We start from the raw sequence: 21,423 nt of genomic DNA, 5'->3' as shown, positions 1-21,423 counted from the left end.
GTCATCCTTTAAGAGATCCTGCGTAGAGCGCATGCGCGTGGATTTGAAGTGAATACGCCATATTGAATTCCCGTAGGAATCGGCTAGCATTTTTTCCAGCTAGCGGCGTAACGGGGCCACTTTATCAATGGTTCTTATTCGGTTTAATGTTTAAATACTTTTCTTTTCGTAACCCCCGACATCGTAGTGACCTTTGAAAGGTCCAGGAAGCGGCGCAGATTCACAACGGGATCGCTAAGTGTTAGTTAGATACTTGTAACGTTAGGGGGGGTTACCGGAGAAAGAAGTTGAATGGATCCGAGGGTAGCTTGGATTCAGCCCGAACAGAAAGGACCTGCGAACGCCTTATGGATGCACGTCTGGGAGACCTCTCAGGGAGTACGGACATTCTCCGCTCAGCTCCACAATCAAAACCACAACCAGTGCGTGAATTACGCCGCGTTGGATGTATTTAAAAATGTGGCGACCGCGGTGGCATCGAGCAAGAGCGTTTGCAGCAGCAACGGGAACGTTAACGTTGCTGCCAGTTTGAGCAACGGCAGCAGCCATCATAGCATCATGAACGGCACTGCGATTTCCTCACTGGCGATAGCGCTGTCCAACGGGAACGTACATAACTCCTTCACCACGGCAAACACCGCTGAACCAGGTGAGGGGAAAACCCTACCCAAGAAGACGGGCTCTGTCTCCTCCTCATCGTCGTCCTCACAGGAATCCGGGACGGACAGCCCCCCGTCCATCTGCTCACATGAGAGGACTATGGGTGGAAATGTAACGGGGAACATAAATAAAAATGTCGGGGGTGCCAATCTGCTCTTCAGCGCGATCGACAGCATGGACAATAATGTCAACCTTTACCACCACCACCATCACCGTCACCTACACGAGCACCCGCCTTTCACTTTAACGTTACAGCAGGTTTGCGTGAAAGGCCATCAGGTTCACCCCACTGGACCTGTAAATCACACACACAGTCACCACCCGGGCCGAAGGAAAAGTGACAACAAAGCGAGCACTTATGGGATGAATTACCTGCTTTCAAACTGCAGTAATGGGAATTACGCGAGCACTTGGACACCCTGGAAGACGAGGAAGTACAACCCCGGGGTCCTCGGGTGAGTGAGCTGAATACTACTGCTTTAGGATTTAAAAGCTAACGTCAACGTTTGTCTTTACGTCAGCTGCAGGTTTTAATGCTTCAAGGCCGTTGTTATTTTGTGCATACGTGTGTGTCAAGTATTATGGTACATTCAACGCGATGTAGCTGTTCGTTTCATTCGCAGTTAACGTTACATACGACAGTGCACCCAGCGTTGCAGTGTGATCTGGAGTTGGGCAGTTTGCTGGAGAGCTGAAAAGCTGCCGTTAGATTGGTGCGTAAAGACAGCGACAGTCGGCAATTACAAGACCGGAAGTGCCGTGATTTTGTACACCGAGATATGAACTGGGCCATTTAGAAAAAGAAAAAAAAAACAACTTCCAAAAAATTATTGAAGTACGATTTAAACGTTACATTTGGGTAACGTGTATACTAATATAGTTAAGCACATCATTAAACTTTATTGAGTAGTGGGGGTTTTTTCTAAGGGTTATTTATTTAGAAGGCTGTGACCGGATGTGTTAGTCCGTTAGCCTGACCGAGGAGCCTGTAGCTAACGTAGCTAACGTAGCTAACAGTTTACCCTTTAAAGTTGGGGAACGAGCTATATGAAAGCAAAATGAATACACTTTACCCGTCAATTAAATCAAGTTAAGTAAAATAAGAAATTAAGTTGAAACTCTGCCGCTAAATGGCAAACAGAAAATACCGCACTAGCTACAACTTGCCCAGGTCTTGGCTAACGAGTTTGAATAACATTTAACTTGTGTAATGTTGGGTGAAGTAGCTGAGTTGCTCATTCACCCTTGGGCAATCTCCAATGTGCCTGAACTATTCTTACTTGCTTGATCATAAAAATAATCAGTCTGCTTACAGTGCATTTCATTACACTGATAAAAGTGAGGTAAAACTATTCATCACATTCACGTCTACTGTAAATTACTTCATTGTATTCAGTTCTGGATTATTAGCCTTTAAACCCAAGTTATTCTGGGTGCAGTCACAGTTAACTCTCTTTTTCCAGGTTATTCTTTGGAGAGCTTTCTATCCGTGTGACAGACAGGGGTGGGACTTAATGTAACTTACTATGTCCTATTGATAAACTTGACCAATGTAGTAAACACAGTTTGAGTACAACTTATCTTCTGGAGTATAAATATCACTTTTTTGGTGTTTATGAATGTTTAGTAGGTGTTGTTGCTGAAGCTGATGATACACGGAGCAAGTTTTAGAGCAATCGTGCTGGGGAACGTTGCCGTAAGTGGTAATGAGTAAAGATTACTACCGTAATCCCCCTCCCCCACCACTCCACCACCAGCCCTGCACCGCCGCTATCCGTTCAAAACATAGTCGAACTTGGCCTCCAGCAACATTGCTCTAAAAGTTGCCCCGTGCATCGTCAGCTTCACTATATTGTGATTTTATTTTTATTTTATTTTTAAACTGTAGTTATGTTGCTCTGACAGAAGCTGTCTTCTAAAACGTAGGACTAAGGATCTTCCAGATGCGTTGCAGGAACTTGTGATATTTGTAATGGCGGGTAGCACCCATCTGGGAATTTTCTGTACAATAAATCTGCATTTGTCATGAAAGCACTTCCGCATGCTTAATACTATGGTTCCTAGTTATCCTTACTCTGCTTTAAATGAAAATTTAGATGTTGATCAAAGTTTTGCCCTGTAAACCGTTCTTAATTTTTTCCTGTGTGTTTGTCTATCTACAAGTTTCCTAATGCAAGTTTTGGCCTGTGCATGGACTAATCTTGCAGTCATTTGCCTTCAGGGGTGTTCTTTGAAGTCCCACATACAAGGATCTGCACTCCAAATTGAAACTGTGTAGTTATTCTGCATTGATATTGTGATGATCAGAGACTGGGTTTGAGTTAATAGAAAACTGTATGTGTGTGGCTGTAAAAACACTGATTCCACAGTCTGATACATGGCTGTCATAGAGCAGGGTGGTCATAGACTGCACCAGTGAACACCATTGATTACTGGGCTCTAAAGTTGTTAAAGAGGTAATGTTTGACTCTAAACTGTTTGTGACTGCAGTAGCAGTTCTTATTTTGAAGGGAGGGGGGGGTGCAACAATAGCCATGCCCTGTGTCAGCGGTGGACTATTTGCATGATACAGCCTAACCTGACCAGCTTGCTGGCAGAGTGTTTTCACCAAATAGTGTGCACATGGGCTGACTGCATTTCCTCCAGGGCTCTGGTAATTTGTAATTGTGTCAGTCTCCCTGTTCTGTATTTCACACTGACATCATGGCATACATTCTTAGAAAAATGAATGGCCACAGGCTGTTGAGAGGCATTTGACTGGTTAGAAATCTTTACATTAAATGCGCCCCTCTATTGCCAAACACAAAACTACATCAGCAATAACAATGAAGCCTGGGATGTGTGATCCTGAAAAAAATTAAGAACATGCAAATATTTAAAGTATTTATTGTGGATTTGTCGTGTCTCGTTCATACTCAATCCATTTAACAAGTACAGTTTCAGCATCAATACTGATCCAGTGTGTTGCAATGCATCTTGGTTTCTTTTGGTATTCTGACAGCCCTTAAAAAAAAAAAAAAAATAAAATAAAATAAAATAGCAGAAGCTAACAAAACAGTAACCACCCAGTTAAGTAAAGTAGATCATACTGTACCGTTGCTTTGCTTTCCCGGCTCTGGCATGATTGGGGTTAAACAGAAAAGTGATAAGAAGGAAGCATATCTTGGGCCATCTGGAAAGGTTATATTTTTTTTTTCTCCAAAATGTAAGCCAAATCTGGTATGTGTGTGTGTAAGTCAGTTTTGAGAAGATATCCTCATTTGATTGTTACTTGTTTTGCAGTAAGAAATACTAAAAAAATAAAAAATAATTTAAAAAACTTACTCACATCATGCACAGTTCAGTCACTTAATCCAGGTTTCTCACTGGTCTGTGTGTAGGATAATTGTTAATGTAGTGAGAATAACCCTTATCTGTCCCTGTCCTTTCCATCCAGACTCCACGAGGAGGTGATGGACTTCTACCACTTCATGTCTCCTCGGCCAGAGGAAGCAGCTATGAGGAAGGAGGTGGTGAACCGGATAGAGATGATCATCAAGGAGCTGTGGCCCACTGCAGATGTAAGATGCACACACATGCCTCTTGTTTATTTGGATCAATTTCCCCACTTTCAGATTCTTAATATCTTAGAGAGAAGTCTCTTAAATCATGCAATCTACCCTTGGAGGAGGAATTATTGGCACACGAACAAACTGTGATCTCAGATTGCTCATAAATCTTTGTTGAGATACTGTGGTTATTTTTAAGACGAGGCAGTGTTTGTACAAAAAAACACCAACTTATTGTATATTTATGTACTATTTTCAATTCTCTAACTACTTTGCGTGAGTTGAGGTAGACGTGTCAGAATTTGCAAAACAGTATTGAATTGCTGAGTCATAATTTATGATTAGTTATCTTAATTCTGCCTAAAATGTAGGTGAGTTTGTCTGGAGGGAAACACTTTTCTCTGTTATAGCTGCTTGGGAGTCTTTCAAACTTAAAGGAAAAGTGTGGGCGATTATACTTATTTGCTCTCTTAAAGAGTTAGATGAAACCACATACGTTTGTACATTAAGCCGCTAAAAGACGGCTAACTTAGCTTAGCACAAAGACTGGAAACAGGAGCTAACAGCTAGCCAACAGAAGTGACCATATTTGGGCAAGAGGGTGGAGCTAGTTAGCTTGGTTAGTAAGGTGCAGCCGATATTCAAGGCACAAAACAAAATGTACTAATGGTAAAAAATTCTACAACTGGCTTCTTAAATTTCTTTAATACAAACAAACAAAGAAAAATATATTTTTAGGTTACCAAAATGACTTTACTTTTCATGCAAGTATAAGAACAACAATTTGCTGTTTTACACAGGGGGTTATGTACCGTAGTACCAGTAACTTCCTAGAGTCTCTGGTTACCTAGCAACTGATCCTGACCCAGAAATAGTTTGGCACACATTGTCCTTCATAGGAATAAAAAAAAAAATTGTCTGTTATTAATTGAGCTGCCACTTAATAAAATACAATGAAAGTTGCACATTTGCGGACCCAAACGCTGTATTCTGACACAAGTACTGCTACTAGTTTGTAACACATTATTATCAACGCAAGTGCATTATCCTGATGCTAATTATAGATGCCATAGACAAAATGAACAGGTCACAGAGCTGAGTTGCAAAAAGTAATATAATCAAAAGTAATAATAAGTCATTCTGTTTTAAAAATGTTCATTCAAAAGTGCACTCACTTTTAATGTGCGGAAATAGCGATGGAGGATCCTGCAGCTGTTTGAGTATTGCAGCGATGTAGGATTGATGCAATGCCCCTCTCATTACTTAGTCATGTAAAACATGCGCGGTGGTGATTTGTTGTCTGCCAGTTACCCGCTCTTCCACTGTGAACAAGATTGTCAGGTAAATGGATCAAGCCCCTGATTTGTACCAGCCTCGCTTTTCATTTCAACCTATTAATTCTGGCCTGTCTTTGTGCCATTGCCTTGTCGTATTTACCAGGCGGAAAAGGGAAAGAACTCCACTCTGCTTCCTTTTGGAGAGCTTTTACTTGCAGCCCCTAAACACAGCATTTCCCCCCTAGCTATTGTATATTCTGCTATTTGGCAGCTTAGTCGGCAGCGTCTCAGGAGTGGAACCGGAAATACCTAGTTCCCCCGATAGTTTGCAAGCATTTGAATTGGAAATATACATCATCAACATAAATGAGCTGTCCAACACAGCATAGAACACGATTGGTACTGTCAAAAGCATGTAGCCAAAGTCGTTATAGTTATATGATAGGAGTGTGTTTGTTAGTTGTTTTTTTTACTATCTGTCATCTGCCACCGTGAGCTTCCAGAAAGGCTTCAGTGCTCCTCGCCAAGTCTTTGGAACTCTGGAGGGATGAACACTGTTCCTCATACACTGAACAAAATAAAAAATGCAACCCTTTTGTTTTTGCCCCCATTCATCATGAGCTGGACTCAAAGATTTAAGACTTTCTATATGTAAACAAAAGGCTTATTTCTCTCAAATATTGTTCACAAATCTGTCAATCTGTGTCAGTGTGCGCTTCTCCTTTGCCGAGATAATCCATCCACCTCACAGGTGTGACATATCAAGATGCGGATCAGACAGCATGGGTATTGCACAGGTGTGCCTTAGGCTGGCCACAATAAAAGGCCACTCAAAAAGTGGTAGTAGAGTGCATTGTCATGATGGTCCAAAATCTTCCATAGGTGTGAAATTGGGTTAAGAGCTGCTGATTGTAAAGACTATCTTTTTTTCTTATTGTTTTAATTCTCACCAAACCATTCAGCAACCCCTGGTGCATGGAAGCATCTGCATTTGATATGTCTCTCCATTCTTTTATTCAGTTATTTTTTTATTTTAATATTTCTCCTGTCTGTATATTATGCTGTCTTTATGGGATGAACAGTTTTTGGTCATTGTTTTCATATTTTTCTTTTTTCCAGGTCCAAATATTTGGCAGCTTCAGCACAGGGCTGTACCTTCCAACAAGGTAAGACCCTAGCATTTATGACTTAAAGAAAACTCCAACTGTTATTTTTTTTTGGTTTTTTTTTAATACCTGGTGTGTTTCTCTGGCCAGCAGTTTAATGTCTTGACTGTTTCTTGCCCTCAGTGACATTGACCTGGTGGTGTTTGGGAAGTGGGAGCGCCCCCCGCTGCAGGAGCTGGAACAAGCTCTTCGCAAGCATAACGTGGCAGAACCTTTTTCCATCAAAGTGCTGGACAAGGCTACAGTGAGTAGTATGATATTAAATGACGATTTATTCTTCCATGTACACTGATGCAATTATTAATGATCCAGCACAATGGAATTGTTCTGCGGTTAATTTCATTCTTCCTGAAAGTTTTATTCTTCACAGTAAGTAATAAGTTATTACATCCCCAGTAAATAAGAAACCAGTCATATTAAACCCGGCCAAATCACAATTTGGCAGCACTTTTTACATTCCTAGAAAAGTTCTTCTGGACTTAAAACAGATATGTGGAAGAATAAAGCTTTGGCTCCTTCACTCTTTTATGTCCATGGAGGTATGAGGGTGGGCGGAAGGCACTAATTGAGTGTCTTCTTTTCATCTGTCATCTGTTTCCATGGTAGGTGGCGCACACACGTTTTTCCTGTTCAACTGTAAATATACAGTTTATTGTTCACTGCCCACTATAATATTACAACAGCAGCAGATACTTCAGCTGTAGTTCACCCAACATTAAAATCAGGACAGTGATATTCCTCTGTTTACAGCTCTGTTCTTTGGTAGTTTTTTTTCCTCCTATCGTGTCGAAGTTAAATAATTATTATGCTGCAAAAAAATGCATATCATGCCTCAAGGCCATGTAACGTGGATACTTGCCTCGGAAGTGTTCATAGTTACCATAGCACTGTGGGACTGTATTTTATGAGCGTGCGCACTCATCCTGTGGGGTGTGCACACCCCGATGACTGTAATGAAAAATGTGCTAATACATGTCACTTTTTCTCCCCACAGGTGCCAATCATCAAGCTGACAGACCAGGAGACTGAGGTGAAGGTGGACATCAGTTTCAATGTGGAGACTGGAGTCAAGGCGGCATGCTTCATTAAAGATTATGTTAAGGTGAGATCTACCTGTCGCCATGGTGATATTGATGTCAGCAATAAGTTTACAGGTACACTATCTGAGCGTTGTTTTATTTAATCATGGAATTAGACCAGAAGGCATCAAATGGCACACTGAACTCCATTTGCAAGTCTAAATGACATCCAGCCACAACGCACATTACAAGCAATACATAGAGATGGAGGGAGAGAGCAGGAGAAGGTCAAGTAGGCATATTTAAATAAAAACCACCAGAGGAGTCCCATAATTACCATTTTACAGTGGGGTCTAAATACAGAACTTTGGAAATTCCCTCCCTGAATCAGGCAACACAGCAGTTTAAAGCATTACTTTTTACTTCACTCTAATCTTGTATTGGCTCGTCTCATTTCCAAAGTGAAGCTGGATCGGACCCCAGCAACCATGCTCAGTATAATCTCCACTTAACTCAAACTGAGTCTGTGTGTTGCTGAAAACCTTGTTGCCAAATGTGCTCGGCGGAGGTGAAATCCACCCCGTGGCTCTGGCGAGCTTTAGTCACGGTTGTAGTAGTTAATGCAGAGAGAATTCCAGGTGCTGATTTTCCACCACGCTGTCAGGTTTTGGCTTTTGTCCCTTTTTTTTGTTGTTGCATTTTTGCACGTTGCAACAGTTCCACGGGAACACGTGTTACGGCTTGAAAGTTAACAACCACGCTCGCCATCAATGCAGCGATAGCTGATGTTGTTGATATGTGGGTATGACAGGCTCCAGTGCCGTCTTGTCATTGAGAGGTCACCTCAAAGTAATCCTTATATGTCAGGTTCCTATGCAGCCAGTTGGAGCAGCGTACCTCCCAGCGGTGTTCTCCCTTCTTAAAAGCATATTTGAAAAGTCAACCAAGCTCTGCTGCTCCACTAGCAGAGATATGCACACACATACTGCCTGGAGGTTATGCTTCCTTTTCAATTGGAAAATGAACATTTGTAATTCCCATTCCAAGGCCCTCTGGGTTTCTAGCACATTATCATCTCACAGGCGCTGGGTAGCATCGCCTTCTCAGAAGGTTTAGCCCAGTTGGAAGCTAGAAAGAGTGTGTATGTAGGTACGGGGGTAACGATTACGTAGCATCAACAACTAATTATTATTCAGCTGCCTGAACTGACTAAAAAAAAAAAAAAAAGATTTGAATCATTATGGCTTCATCAGTAACTGTGTCTTCAGCAAGGGGTTTACACTGGTTTGGCAGCATCATAGCTTCCTAATAGAAAGAGTACGCAATAGTGTATCAAAGTTATTGCGGAAACATGACTAATATTTGAAAATACCTCCAGCAACACAGCATTTCCACTCTGAGGCCTCAGTTAGTGTGTGTTTGTTTGACCAGAAACTGTCACAGCTTGTGCATTGTAACCTATATGGTTACACAAGATTGCCAAATAGTTAGAAAATGTAATTGACTCAAATTGTAAAGGAAACAGCAATTGCTCTTGGATCAAGTCGCCAGTATATATTCCTATTTCTAGCAGGTAATTTCTTATTTCATCATTTTAATTTTATTTCATTTTCTTATTTTAGTGTTTACTCGCTCCTTTAATCCGCTCACCTTGCTTTTCCCTTCAGTTGTCTTTTCCCCACCTGTACACACCTACACCTCTGATCTCTTTCTGCAGACACACCTGCTTGCCACGCCTCTCTCTCTCCTCTGCTGACATTCTGACCATCAGCAGTACGTTTTATAAAGTCACTGAAAAGACACAGAACTCGTCTTTTGGATTTTTCCTGTTCCATTTTCACAGCAGCAGGTGCACCGCATGTGGAGGAGGCTTGTTAATGACGTACTCGTATTGAAACCAGCGTGGTACCGAATGACTCCTGCCCTGGTGTGTTCACTGTTGCTTTACCTGGTCCATGCTGTAAAATATATACCATGTCCGCGTCTTGTAACGTAATACCAGGAAACATCTCTTTCTGTGTTTCTCTGCAAAATGCTAAAATGGATTGCCAAATATACTTTGTCGGTCATTAATGTACCTGGGTAGCACGCCAAAGTAAAGTCTATATGTGGGGAAACACTGGAATTATATGCGCTCTTCCTTTTGATCTGTAACTCATGAACTCTAACATCTCCAGAAATCCTCACTGCTCCTCAGTGGAACATGCAACCGGAGTCAAATTTGAATTTGTTTTGTTTTTCTTTGAGGATTCTGTAATTCACCCACTTCCTGTTACCTAATCCCCAGTTTGACTGAATCAATCATCTCATCTCTCACTTCTTCCTCTTTCAGATGTATCCGGTTCTGCCTTACCTGATCTTTGTGCTGAAGCAGTTTCTGCTGCAGAGAGATCTAAACGAAGTCTTCACCGGGGGGATCAGCTCTTACAGCCTCATCCTCATGGTCATCAGCTTCCTACAGGTACAGTAAGACGCACATAAGATAAAAGTCATAGTGCAGGATGTGTTTGCAGTCACAATTTGGAAGCAATTTAGGTATCAGCAGTGCTTATGAAAGTAAAAGTCCTCATAAGAGCAGTAGCAGTATGGTAGTATTTTAGTGTTTCTTAAGGTAGTAATACAACTACTGATAGGCGTAGCATTAACAGGAGTCATAGTAGAATTAGTATTGGTAAAGCATTTCCAACAGTGTTGTACACACATCAGTGGTAAATGCCTAGTAATACTTGTTTTAAATACATACTAATTCAGTCCTTGCTCTTCAGCTCCATCCTCGTATTGATGCCAGAAACCCCAATGAGAACTTGGGTGTGTTGCTGATCGAGTTCTTTGAGTTGTATGGCCGCCATTTCAACTACTTGAAAACAGGGATTCGCATAAAAAATGGAGGAGCGTACATTGCCAAAGAGGAGATTATGAAGGCCATGACAAATGGATACAGGCCATCCATGCTCTGCATAGAGGACCCACTGCTTCCAGGTGTGTGTTTCACAGGTTCACAAGGATGACTGAGAACAAAAAATTGTAGTTTTCAGAGCAGAAATGCATCTATTATAGAAGTTATAAGGCAGTCAAGACAAGGTTTTGTGGAATGGCCAACCAAACTAAATTCACTGAGGCATACTTGACCCATGTTTGTACCAGTTCTCGTGTGGTTTTTATACTGTAGATGTTCCACAAATGGTTGTGCAGTAATTGTCCATTATAATAAATTGTATTGACTCATTAGGTGAATGAATTGGAACAAAGGCTTGAAGTCCCTATGTGTATCAAAATTCCTTATTTTTGTGCCATCCAGTGGTACTTTCAAGAGTGACAAAGTGGCAAACAGCAATGGCACGCTGAGAAATCGAGCTAAAAGCATCACATAAACCGCACCAATTTATACCTGTATTTTTCTGCAAAAGCAAACTTATGCAATCACAATAATTTGAATGCTATGATGATACAAAAAACTGCCAAAGTTTTAGGTCTATAGTTCATAGAGTGTGCTACATTTTAGATGACTAACCATATTTCTATGAATGAGCAAGTCATATCCCACAGCAAATGAAGAGTTTGGAGTATGTAAAACAGTAAAAATGACAAAGGTTTAATATCACAGAGCATACTGGGATTATTTATCTTTACACCTTTTTAATGTTTACTCTTGTGTGTGCATTACTCCATGTAGGTAATGATGTGGGGAGGGGTTCCTATGGTGCCATGCATGTCAAGCAGGTGCTTGACTACGCCTACACTGTCCTGAATCATGCCGTGTCACCGCTTGCGCAGTCGTATCCCAACAAAGACTCTGAAAGGTTAGTATTCAATCCATTCCACGGTACTGAAGATGCCCAGGATTAAAACGGTGCTGTTTTAAAACCCCTCTCTCTTCCCTGCAGCACCTTGGGTAGGATAATCAGGTTGACCCAGGAAGTGATCGACTACAGGGAATGGATCATTAAGAAGTGGGGGGGCAGGGATCTGGCTCGAACAGACAACAGAGGTACGATTCCTCAGATTTTAAAATCGAATTCTGCATTAATGAAGAAAAACTGCTTGTGCTTTCTGTGATAATATGTTGAAACCATGAACATATGAGGAGTACAGATAGAACAGAAAGTAAATGATTTTTAAGCTGTTTAATAGTCTAAATGATAAAATCGACTGAGCATTTAGAATTTTTCAATTACTGAACATTTGCTTTGTCTTTTGTAGTTTCACCTCCCAAGGAGCTGGTGTCTGAGCAGGAGCCCTGTGTGCTCGGTGGCGGGTTAGAGGAGCAGCAAAGGGACTCTGTGTCGCCCCACAGCGCAGACTCCCCCATGTCTATCTCCAGCCCCCAGCAGCACTCTTCAGCCTCCTCTGTCTCCTCACTGTCTGGATCTGACAACGTAAGAAAACGCACACCTGCGGGATAAGCAGATAGGCACTAGAGCACTTGATGTGGTTTATTTCATTTTTGTAAGTACGTTTTTACTATGGCGAATAGAAACTTGTGTTTGTCAGGTAAATTTTGACAAAGTGAAGAATCAGTTAACATAAAAGCTTCTCTCTTGACCTCCTGTTTACATCCATAATGCAGTCTGCAGACAGCATGAAATGCAGCACTGCTATGAAACACTCATGGCAAACTACTAAATTGCTGCAGAGACAACTGCAGTTTCTTGTGATTATGCTGGGTGTCAACTGCATAATGGAGTAATCCTGCCACCCACCTGATACAACTACACACAGCATAACCTATTTTACACTCTCCAATCCATCTGAAAAGAGCACCCAATTTGCATCTCATTTTATTGTAGCATTTCGATGGAAACGTGCAGGAGCTACAGCTGACACACTCAAACTTGCTCATTATCGCTTCCTTTTATGTGTATTTTTTCCAGGACTCTGATTCAACACTGCCGTGTCCCGTCCCTCCGCCAGCCCTGCCGCCATACCCGTCTTTTCCTCCTCTGGGCCTAGCTCTACCACCAGGCCTCAACATGGGCACCGGCAAGCCCGGCATGGGAGGACACCATCTCCTCTTGCCCCCAGGCTCACAGGTAATGGCAGCAATGGCTACAGGCACCACGGGTTTACATTTGCTTAGATTGTGAATAGAAATTAGGAACAAGATAAATGATGTAGTGGGTAACATTTGGAATTACAGCAGAAAATGAAACATAAAAATCAGGGTTGTGTAATGTTAAGAGAACGATGTATAAAATTTCAGACTAAGGGTGTTTTGTAACCGGACATTTAGAGCATTTGATACAAACATGAACAGCCATATGTTGTTGCCCTTCCCCCTAATTAATTATTATCCCTTCCGTCCTCCAGGCTCGTGTCTCACTGCCCGGTGGTCTAGCAATGCACTCCATACCTGGCAGACAGGTGTGTATAGACACCGGGCTCCCCCCCTTCTTCCACATGCCCCCCCCAGCCCATGCTCATGCCCCTGCCCCCTCCAGCCCCCAGCCTCCGCTCAGCCCCCACTCCAGCCACACACACAAGGTAGGCGCCGGATGACACAAACACTCACTGTCAAGGCAAACTTGTCTCTCTCTCTCACACACACACACACACACACACACACACACACACACGCAATATCCATCTCATATTTTCAGTTTGTCCTTATCTGATTTGCCTCTCACACACACTCAGTTTTTCTCTTTAGACTAGTCCTTTAGGTTACATAAAAAATGAAATTGCCATCTATAGTCCATAACCGCCTGATGTTTGTACATCTGGTGTGTACCTGTTGCTGTAGGAAATGACATAAACGGGGACATGATCCATAAGACTTTGGAAAATGCTCTTATTCACTTTCCTGCCAGGAGCTGGATAAGAAGATTGATACCACTTTTTTATCTGTACGTTTAATTATGAAGCTAAAGCCAGCAGGCAATTAGGTAAGCTAAGCATACACACTGAGAAAGCAGGGGTAATATCTAGTCAAATGAGTTAATGTGTTGGTGAGCTTTGGAGTTGCTGGTAAAGATTTATTTTTTTTAAACCATTGGAGTGAGCCAGGCAAGCTGTTTCTAGCATAAGCTAACTGCCTGCTTGCTATAGCTTCATATTGAGCATTCAGACATGAGTGGTATCAATTTTCCTATCTAACTCTTAGTAAATGTAATTTATGTAAATATTTATATAATATGTCTTTATGTCCTCACAGCAGTATTACACCAGTGATGTGCACTTGCATGGACTTGATTGGTTAATGCAGTCTGTTGCCAAATGACATAACAAGTCAGGTCCTTTTTTTACGGGAAGACATTTGTTGACAGGGTTTGGTTGTTGTCAAGACAGAATAATGCAGAGAATGTCTAGAAGTCAGTCTACAGGGTTAAATATTCTGTCATGTAAAATAGAATAAATTGCATGATCAGTAAAGAAGTTTTATATATGTGTTTTTTTGTGTCTTCTCTCCACCCCTGCTCAGAACGGAGCCAAGTTCAACGTGAAGGGCTTCCACAACCCACCGCTGGTCAACAACCCTGTTCTGGCTAACCGCGGACACACACACGCTCACTCGCACACACAGTATCACCGCAACACTTGGCGGCGCAGAAAGAGGGACAGCCTCCCGGTTAGCCTCAGCAGATAGAAACCACTCCCCTTCCCCCACTTTTCATCCTACCCCTCTCTGGCTGCAAGACCCTGGCTCTTCATTCGTCTCAAAGGAGGATGGACGGGCAGACAGAGGACCAGAGACCAGCAGTTTTCACTTTGGGGCTGTCGAGACAAGGAACAGCAGCCCACAGCTCTGCATCTTCCTCCTACTATCTCTACCTTTCCATTTCTGCATGACCTTTGTTCACAGTTTGGTAGTGTCAGTATTATGCTTTTCAATATTTTGTTTTCCTCATCTTTGTTTCAGGTCTCTTTGTTTAGTTTTTGTTGGACTTGGCAGTGATGCCATTACCAAGTTAACTTGACCTCGTCTTGACCCTTGCAGCCGAGCTGCCTGTGGTTCAGTGTTCTTCTTTTTTTTTTTCTTTTTTTTTTTTTTAAATACAGTTTATACATGTAAGAACAAAGGGTTTTTCATTTTGTGCAATAATGTTATTTTTCTTTTTGGAGCTAAAGTGAATGCTTATTTAATTTTGTGTGTGTATATGTAAAGGCATTTTTATACTGTTTTATTTTTGTAGAATTTTAAATTTTGTTTACGAAGCCTTTCCCCAGGCAGCATCTCTGGTGTGTGTGTGTGTGTGTGTGTGTGTGTGTGTGTGTCGTCAGGTTGAGAAGGACCCCAGTTCAAAGCCCCCCCCCTCCCTCCCACCCCTTTTCCTCTTCTCTCCCTTTACTTGTCTTGTTCTGTTTGATGAAGAGAAGCAGGTTCAGAAAGGGATACGGAGCTCTTATCTTGATATTCTTTCCATTTTCCTTAATGTCTTGTGAAAATAGGCGAGGTTAACATGAAATTTCTCATGGAAGTTTTGTTCCTCGGCCCAGTTAGTCTGAGGCATCCTGGAGGGAAATGGAGGGATGAAAATTGCACCCTGGGATATCGTGAGAAATGAGGGGAAAGGATGTACCTCTGTTTTGGCCTAAAAGACGCAGCTCCTGAGCGGATAGGGCTTTAGCAGTGCCACCTCGAGATTGTGTGTATGTGTATATTTCAGTATGTGTGTGTCCCTTATGGGACTGTGCTGTTGCCATATTCTGTCGGTCAGGGGAAGGCTGGCAGTGGCCTGCTACTTTTGTCCTGGCTATCTTTCGCTCCACTGGAGGCAATTTTAAAAGAAACGCTTCCAGAAAGTGCAGGATTTTGGCCTGAAAGAGCCTGTTCTGTTAAACATATATGCTAGTGTCTTTTCATTTGTGCTCGTCTCTTTTTATTACATGTTGTAGGATGGTTGCGGCCAAGAAGGCAGCCACTTATCTGACTTGAATTTGAAGATCAAGATTAGTGTAAGGGGGCAGACAGCCACTTATTCCTGGTCAGAGAAATCCTCTTACTCTCCAGTTGAGGGCTGTGGTTGTGGAAATGCGATCCCAGGGCTGAGGTAAACTCTTGCCCGCAGCTGTAAATCAGTGCAGACCAACACTACGATGCTCAGCGATAAGGTTTTCTCCTTTGTGTTCCTGGGCATAGGAGATCGGGGTGGGGTGGGCGTGGTGGTGCTTCCTGAACCAAGGACCCTAGTGAAAGGGAATTATATTTTGATTCCATTCAGGAATCTTGTGTATATGTGATTGCCAGGTACTTCCGCTAATTGTTTGCAATGCCTTTCTTTGTGTTTACTTGGACTATGTGTACGTCGTTTTCTGTGAGCACACCGTGTCACACAAATACACACACTCACAGGACAGAAGTGTCGAAGGCTGTGACTCGCCCAGAACACTACACACGCTGGTGTTATTACTATGCAAGTGGATTATTATAATTATTGTGTCAACACTCTTGTCTTTTCATTTGGGTTTTGTTTCTTCTCCAAAATGACAAACACTGCTTGTTGGACTGGAGTAATGTTACTGTCTGTCAGGCTCGCCAGCCAACTCATGTGAACTACAAGCCTGACCCCTTTGTATTTGTATGGAGGTCCTGACATGTTTCAAAGTCTAGTTTTCTACATGTATCCGTCAAATGTAAGGAATGGGGGATGTTAATGTCAGTGGTTGGGTCTGTGTAGTGTGTGACATAGTGAAACGTGTGTGAGAACGTATCGAGACTCATGACTTGTCACCACAGGTTGTAAGCAGACGCCCGACAGAACAGGTGCACCCAGAGAGCGACTTGCACTCTGCAGGTGCACCTCAGAAGGGGCCAAAGTGTCCACCAACAATTGTTTACCTTTCACTGAGACTCTGCTCAGTGCTGTTACACTATTTGTTTTCTTTTTCTGTAAACCATGGCAACTCTGACCCCTCAGTCAAAACTGCACCTGGCATCAATTCAATCTCAGATGAAGGGTTTCTGTTTTGGCCGATGGCTCGCAGGCAAAGCAGATTATCAGCTAATCATCACCTCCAGCTAGAGAAATTCCTTTTCACATTTAATGATTTGACCAAAAAAATCTTTTTTTTAATTGGACACAGACTGCCGGAGTTTCCGGAGATGTGCCCAGCCATACTATCACCTTTCACCCTCTTATTCTCTACGGAACATTATTTCCATCTGTAGGGAGGTGATCACGTTGGTGCATGAAATGCTCAGTCACATGCAATCCTTGCCCGGTATATAAATTGGAAAACAAGCGTGGATGTAGTTGGCAAGCCCTTTTAACCCTTTCAAACTGCACCCCTGACAGACATGTCTGCTTTTAGAGATTAGAACCAGCATTGATGAGAGGCTGAAAATTAAATCAGTCATGGGAGGTTGTTGACTGGTTAGAGTTGCCTGCGTCTCCACAGCAAAGACCTGACATGCAGGATCCTTGGAAGTCTGTATGGATCAAAATCTCTGTGCATCTCAGCGGTCCAACCCTCTCCGTGATCACTTTTCCCTCGTTACTTTCTCTCAGTCCGCTGGTAGCGGAAAGAGTTAAAGTTCTCGGTTGTTCTCTGCCACATTGCCTTCGCTTCTTGTTGGTGTAAGTGACGGGGAAAGGGAAGCAACAGAGCGGCTAGGACTGCTGAGATTTTGCAGTACACATGTACATGTAAATGCAATGTAATATTACCCCTATTGCAAAACAATGAGGGATTTTAAACTGGTGGCTGCTGTTTAGAGAAAGGCGGCAGCCCCTTGATGTCCTGGCTGATTCATGAGAGCAGTGGCCCTCTAAATGGACACCTAGCTTTCAGTGGCCAGAGGGGAACCACTGCCCAGCTTCTGTGAGGGAGGGGCGGGGGGGGGGTATTTTTTTTTTGTTGACATTTTTATGTAAATATATTTTTTTCTATTTTATTTTTTAATAAACATTTTAAAACTGCCAGTCAATGTGTGCTTTTTGTAAGTGACCGTGAGGTATGATATTTAAAGCTCCATTAAACCTTCATTGCGGAAATTTAGTCTCCCCTTCTGGCAATGAGAGAAATTACACAAACACTGTCGACAACTGGTTATGGTGCCTACAGGTGAGCTCACCACAGGCTCCTGTTCAGAAATTGTAAAAAAAATAAATATAGATTTCCAAGACAATGCATTATTTAGGTAGAGTTGCATGTAATAGTTACCTAGCTTACTACAAATACATTACTAACCTGTCCAAGAGCAGTAACACGAAATGGGGCTGCCCTCAGTTTTCTCCTTCAGTGCTCTCCAACGAAGAAAAGCTACACAAATCATTATCCGTGTTTGTCTGTTTTTCTTTTTTTTTTTTTTTTTTTTTTTAATCTGGAATCAGAAACTTTATTTGGAGGCTTCTCTGCAGCACTCCTAGTTGTTGTAGCCTTCTTCATTTCTACAGTTGCTCCAGAGACGAGTACAGAGACGAGTACAGAGTCGCGTCATGTGTTCATTTACAAATGGCTTTATTGGCATGACTGCATGCTATACAATGCTACCAAAGTATATTAAAACAAACTATACAATTATAATAGTTATTAATAATAAATGTTCTCTCCAATGGACTTTTTTTATAATTACAGCAAAGGCTAATCATGGAGCTTTCTACATGCTTTGGACTACTCAACCCTTCAGCTCTAGCAAACCATGTCCTGGTTGACATAAATCGCAACATTACCTGTGTGCCAGATTAAAAAAACTCAGAGTGATTTACCTGGCGGTGATAGGCTTAATCAGCATTGCGTGAAATGGTTTGGCAGGGGCTAGCATGTAACAGATGTTCAAAATCAGAATCAAAAGTACTTCATTGATCCCAGAGGGATCATCAAATTGTTGAATTATTAATTGTCCCTTATTATATGTAGGCTAAAAGTCCTGCACTCACGCGGCCTTATTACCTTTTTGGCCTCTTGATGGCAGCACAACAAGCTCAACACAACATTCACACATTATCATGGTATAAAGTTGTAATACAGCGAAAATATCTACACTTTCAGCAGACACAGAGAGCCACATCAAACCGTTATCAAGAGATGTTTTGATCAGATATGTATCACTGTCCAGATGTGCAATGACCGGCCACTGTGTCTATAAAAGAAAGGTTTGTTTAATACAAAAGGAATTTATGTATATTGTCAATCTTCAGTTGCTGGTCTGGTCTATAAAACCAAAACAGTGAGCTGAAAGATTAAACTACCCTGTAGGGCTGAGGGAAAACTGCAGATTTTCTGTGGGTTTGTTAGCCTACTAGTGGCCCCTTTTACATTACCCAAAGTCATTTGACCCATTGTTCATATAAAAATATTGATTGGTGCAGCTTTAACTGGTCTGGAATTTCGGTATCTGTACTTTACTTGAGTATTTTTAGTTGTTTCACAACTTTTTACTTTCACTTCCCTACGTTTCAAAGCCAAATATCCGGCTTTTTACTCCATTACATTCTGAACTAGACCTCGTTACATTGATATTAGTCGCCCATGCAGCGCACCTGAGTGGAGCAGCATTGAAAAACAAATGCAAAACTCATAAAGCCGACTCATACAACTCTTTAATAAAGTTTGATAAACACAGACGGACCACGGTGTTTATAAACTGTAGCTCGGAAAGATGCCCGCGGTGCGTGCACGAAATTAAACTCACGTCTTTGATCAAGAAACATCTGTGGGACCAGTCCTGACAGGATGTGAAGGCACTCCTCATACATCATTTTAAAACAAGACTGTAAAGTTTAGTTACAACTCAACAAGCCAGTTTGAATGGGCCTGATTCAGCTGAACATTAATATATAAAAAATATCTGTAATTACAGGGGCTATGCTTCAGTAGAGTAGATATAGGATCATCAGCCAGAACAAGCACAGCTGATCCACATCCAGCCTCAGCCGGTACCAGCACAGACCCAGTCCAGATGTCTTTGGAAATCACACAGACCCAGGTGAAACACGTCCAGCCTCAGCCAGTACCAGCACAGACCCAGTCCAGATGTCTTTGGAAATCACACAGACCCAGGTGAAACACGTCCAGCCTCAGCCAGTACAAGCACAGCCAGAGAGATGTATAGCCAGCATCAGATCCAAGCAGCTCAGACCCTAATGGAACAGTTGCTTCTCCACCAAATAACTCAGCAGATTGGCCCAAAGTCTATCAGACTTCATGAGGTCTGAGTTAGTGCGCAGAGGTCTGTTCAAACCAGCACTTGATTTTTCTAGAAGAAGTTTCTATTCAGGCTCCTTACAGAGGGAGGACTGTAGTGATTATCGTGGTGTCAGGTGTGAAGGCTCTGTTTTTGCACTGAGAGTCCCAGCCAGTTTGTGACCGAGTGGTAACGTAGCTGGTAGAGTTTTGGAATATAAACATCTAAAAACTGAAGCCAACCTTGCTCTGTTTGGGACTGTGAGCTGCACTTTATGAGAGTTGCTGAAGTTAACATGTGTGGATTTTTGGTGAGATTGTGAATTGAAAAGTGTTTCAGTTAGTTTTGGTTTCTGCCTCCTTGTCTCATCTTAACATACCCAAAGTCCCACGCAGACTTATCCTCCCCCACATATGGGAAATATCCACTTGTCCTCATGCGACTCACTTTTCCTTATTGTGATTCCCTATAACTTATAATGCTGTATTCAAATCTGTCTTGAGTGAAATTTAAAAGATGGATTGTGTAGTACTTTTGCTTTTGATTACTTAAGTATTTTTAAAAACAGGTACTTTTTTACTTTTACTAGAGTAGGTTTATACTGGATGACAGATGAAGTAACATTTTTCATGTGGTATCTGTACTTTTACTTAAGTATGAAAATGTCTTCAACCACTGCCCTGGATTTATGGTTAAGTTCCCACTGTATCTAGGTGTCTACTGTATGTGACTCTGGTTTTTCTTCAGTCAACATGTGATTCTTCTCATCAACACTGGGTGGTGCACACGTACTGCTGTTGGTGTTGAATTAGGAGAACCGCTGAAACACAAGGCCGCCCTACCTTGCTGAGCTCCCTGTTGTCTTCAGTACGCTTAAACCCTTAATTAAACATAGAATCGTCAAGAAACCTGACATTCAGTCACACAGGGCCTTCAGTGGTTGTCTGGTGTTTGTATGTGTCTGGATTTGTTCAGGATTAGTTATAGTGTCTGTGCTGGCAGCTGCGTGGCGTCTCATTATAGAAAATAATCAGTCCAGCCAACTCTGAAGCACCTGCCAGGGCATCTTCATGACAATCCTAATCTGTTTGTCTTAACCTTGCTGACATAACCTCTGAACATTAATAAAACTGATCTACAGAGGAAGCATGAGAGGATTAGACCTAAAGCTTTGGTTGAACGAGGTGAAATGGGCCAAAAAAAAGATTTCATTTGTAAAGTAGCTACCTGTTCAAAGGTGAGACATATGGATTAGCATTCAGCGGGCGAGGTTGAACAACACAGACAAGGATGACAGGAAAAAGATGAAGAGACGAGAATCAAAGGTTTCTCGGAGTGAGTCAGTGCTCTAAGGGTGCCAAAATCCAATAAGACAGTTAAAAACAGACGACTAAGGAGTGCATCTCTGTAATACTGTCAACATGTATTGAACCTGCCTCTTCTGCTAGGAAAAGTGCTGTATGTTCACTGCAAACCAACAGAAGACCATCCATGATAACTAAGCTGGAGTGGATTCTGTTCAATAAACAGATGGCTGGCTTTACTATGTCTGAGGAGTGTCAGCCGTTCAACCAGATGACCCAGCCCGGCCGTCTCTTCTCAGCCAGAGCTGAGTTAAACCACTTTGAGTGGAAAAGCTTGATACACGGCTGGATAAACAAGTCGCTCACAAGTCAGTGATAAGCTGCA

General features: G+C 42.1%; 1 protein-coding gene across 2 annotated transcripts; it reads left to right on the top strand.

Moving 5' to 3' along the window:
* Positions 1–48: 48 nt before the first annotated feature.
* Positions 49–17,440, top strand: tent4a (terminal nucleotidyltransferase 4A). 2 transcript variants are annotated; one of them, XM_046057900.1, is made up of 13 exons: positions 49–1,115; positions 4,097–4,220; positions 6,605–6,651; positions 6,775–6,895; positions 7,646–7,753; positions 10,003–10,131; positions 10,436–10,649; positions 11,344–11,470; positions 11,555–11,658; positions 11,871–12,046; positions 12,542–12,700; positions 12,978–13,151; positions 14,089–17,440. In XM_046057900.1, exons 1-13 carry the CDS (start codon positions 292–294, stop codon positions 14,251–14,253), a joined length of 2,472 nt encoding a protein of 823 aa, XP_045913856.1. In that variant the 5' UTR covers positions 49–291; the 3' UTR covers positions 14,254–17,440. The 2 variants fall into 2 exon arrangements, with proteins under 2 accessions (XP_045913856.1, XP_045913857.1); XM_046057901.1 differs by lacking the exon at positions 49–1,115 and adding an exon at positions 1,240–1,373.
* Positions 17,441–21,423: the final 3,983 nt, after the last annotated feature.

The sequence above is a fragment of the Micropterus dolomieu genome, linkage group LG09 (assembly GCF_021292245.1).
Source record: "Micropterus dolomieu isolate WLL.071019.BEF.003 ecotype Adirondacks linkage group LG09, ASM2129224v1, whole genome shotgun sequence".
In the NCBI taxonomy this organism is placed as follows: Eukaryota; Metazoa; Chordata; class Actinopteri; order Centrarchiformes; family Centrarchidae; genus Micropterus; species Micropterus dolomieu.
This window is presented reverse-complemented; position numbering and strand designations above follow the sequence as displayed.

Bases quoted from the DNA above. Each gene is read 5' to 3' on its own strand.
- tent4a (XM_046057900.1), top strand. From the start codon at position 292: ATGGATCCGAGGGTAGCTTGGATTCAGCCCGAACAGAAAGGACCTGCG. The intron at 6,896-7,645 runs GTGAGTAGTATG...TTCTCCCCACAG, and splicing joins AAGTGCTGGACAAGGCTACA to GTGCCAATCATCAAGCTGAC. The intron at 13,152-14,088 runs GTAGGCGCCGGA...ACCCCTGCTCAG, and splicing joins ACTCCAGCCACACACACAAG to AACGGAGCCAAGTTCAACGT.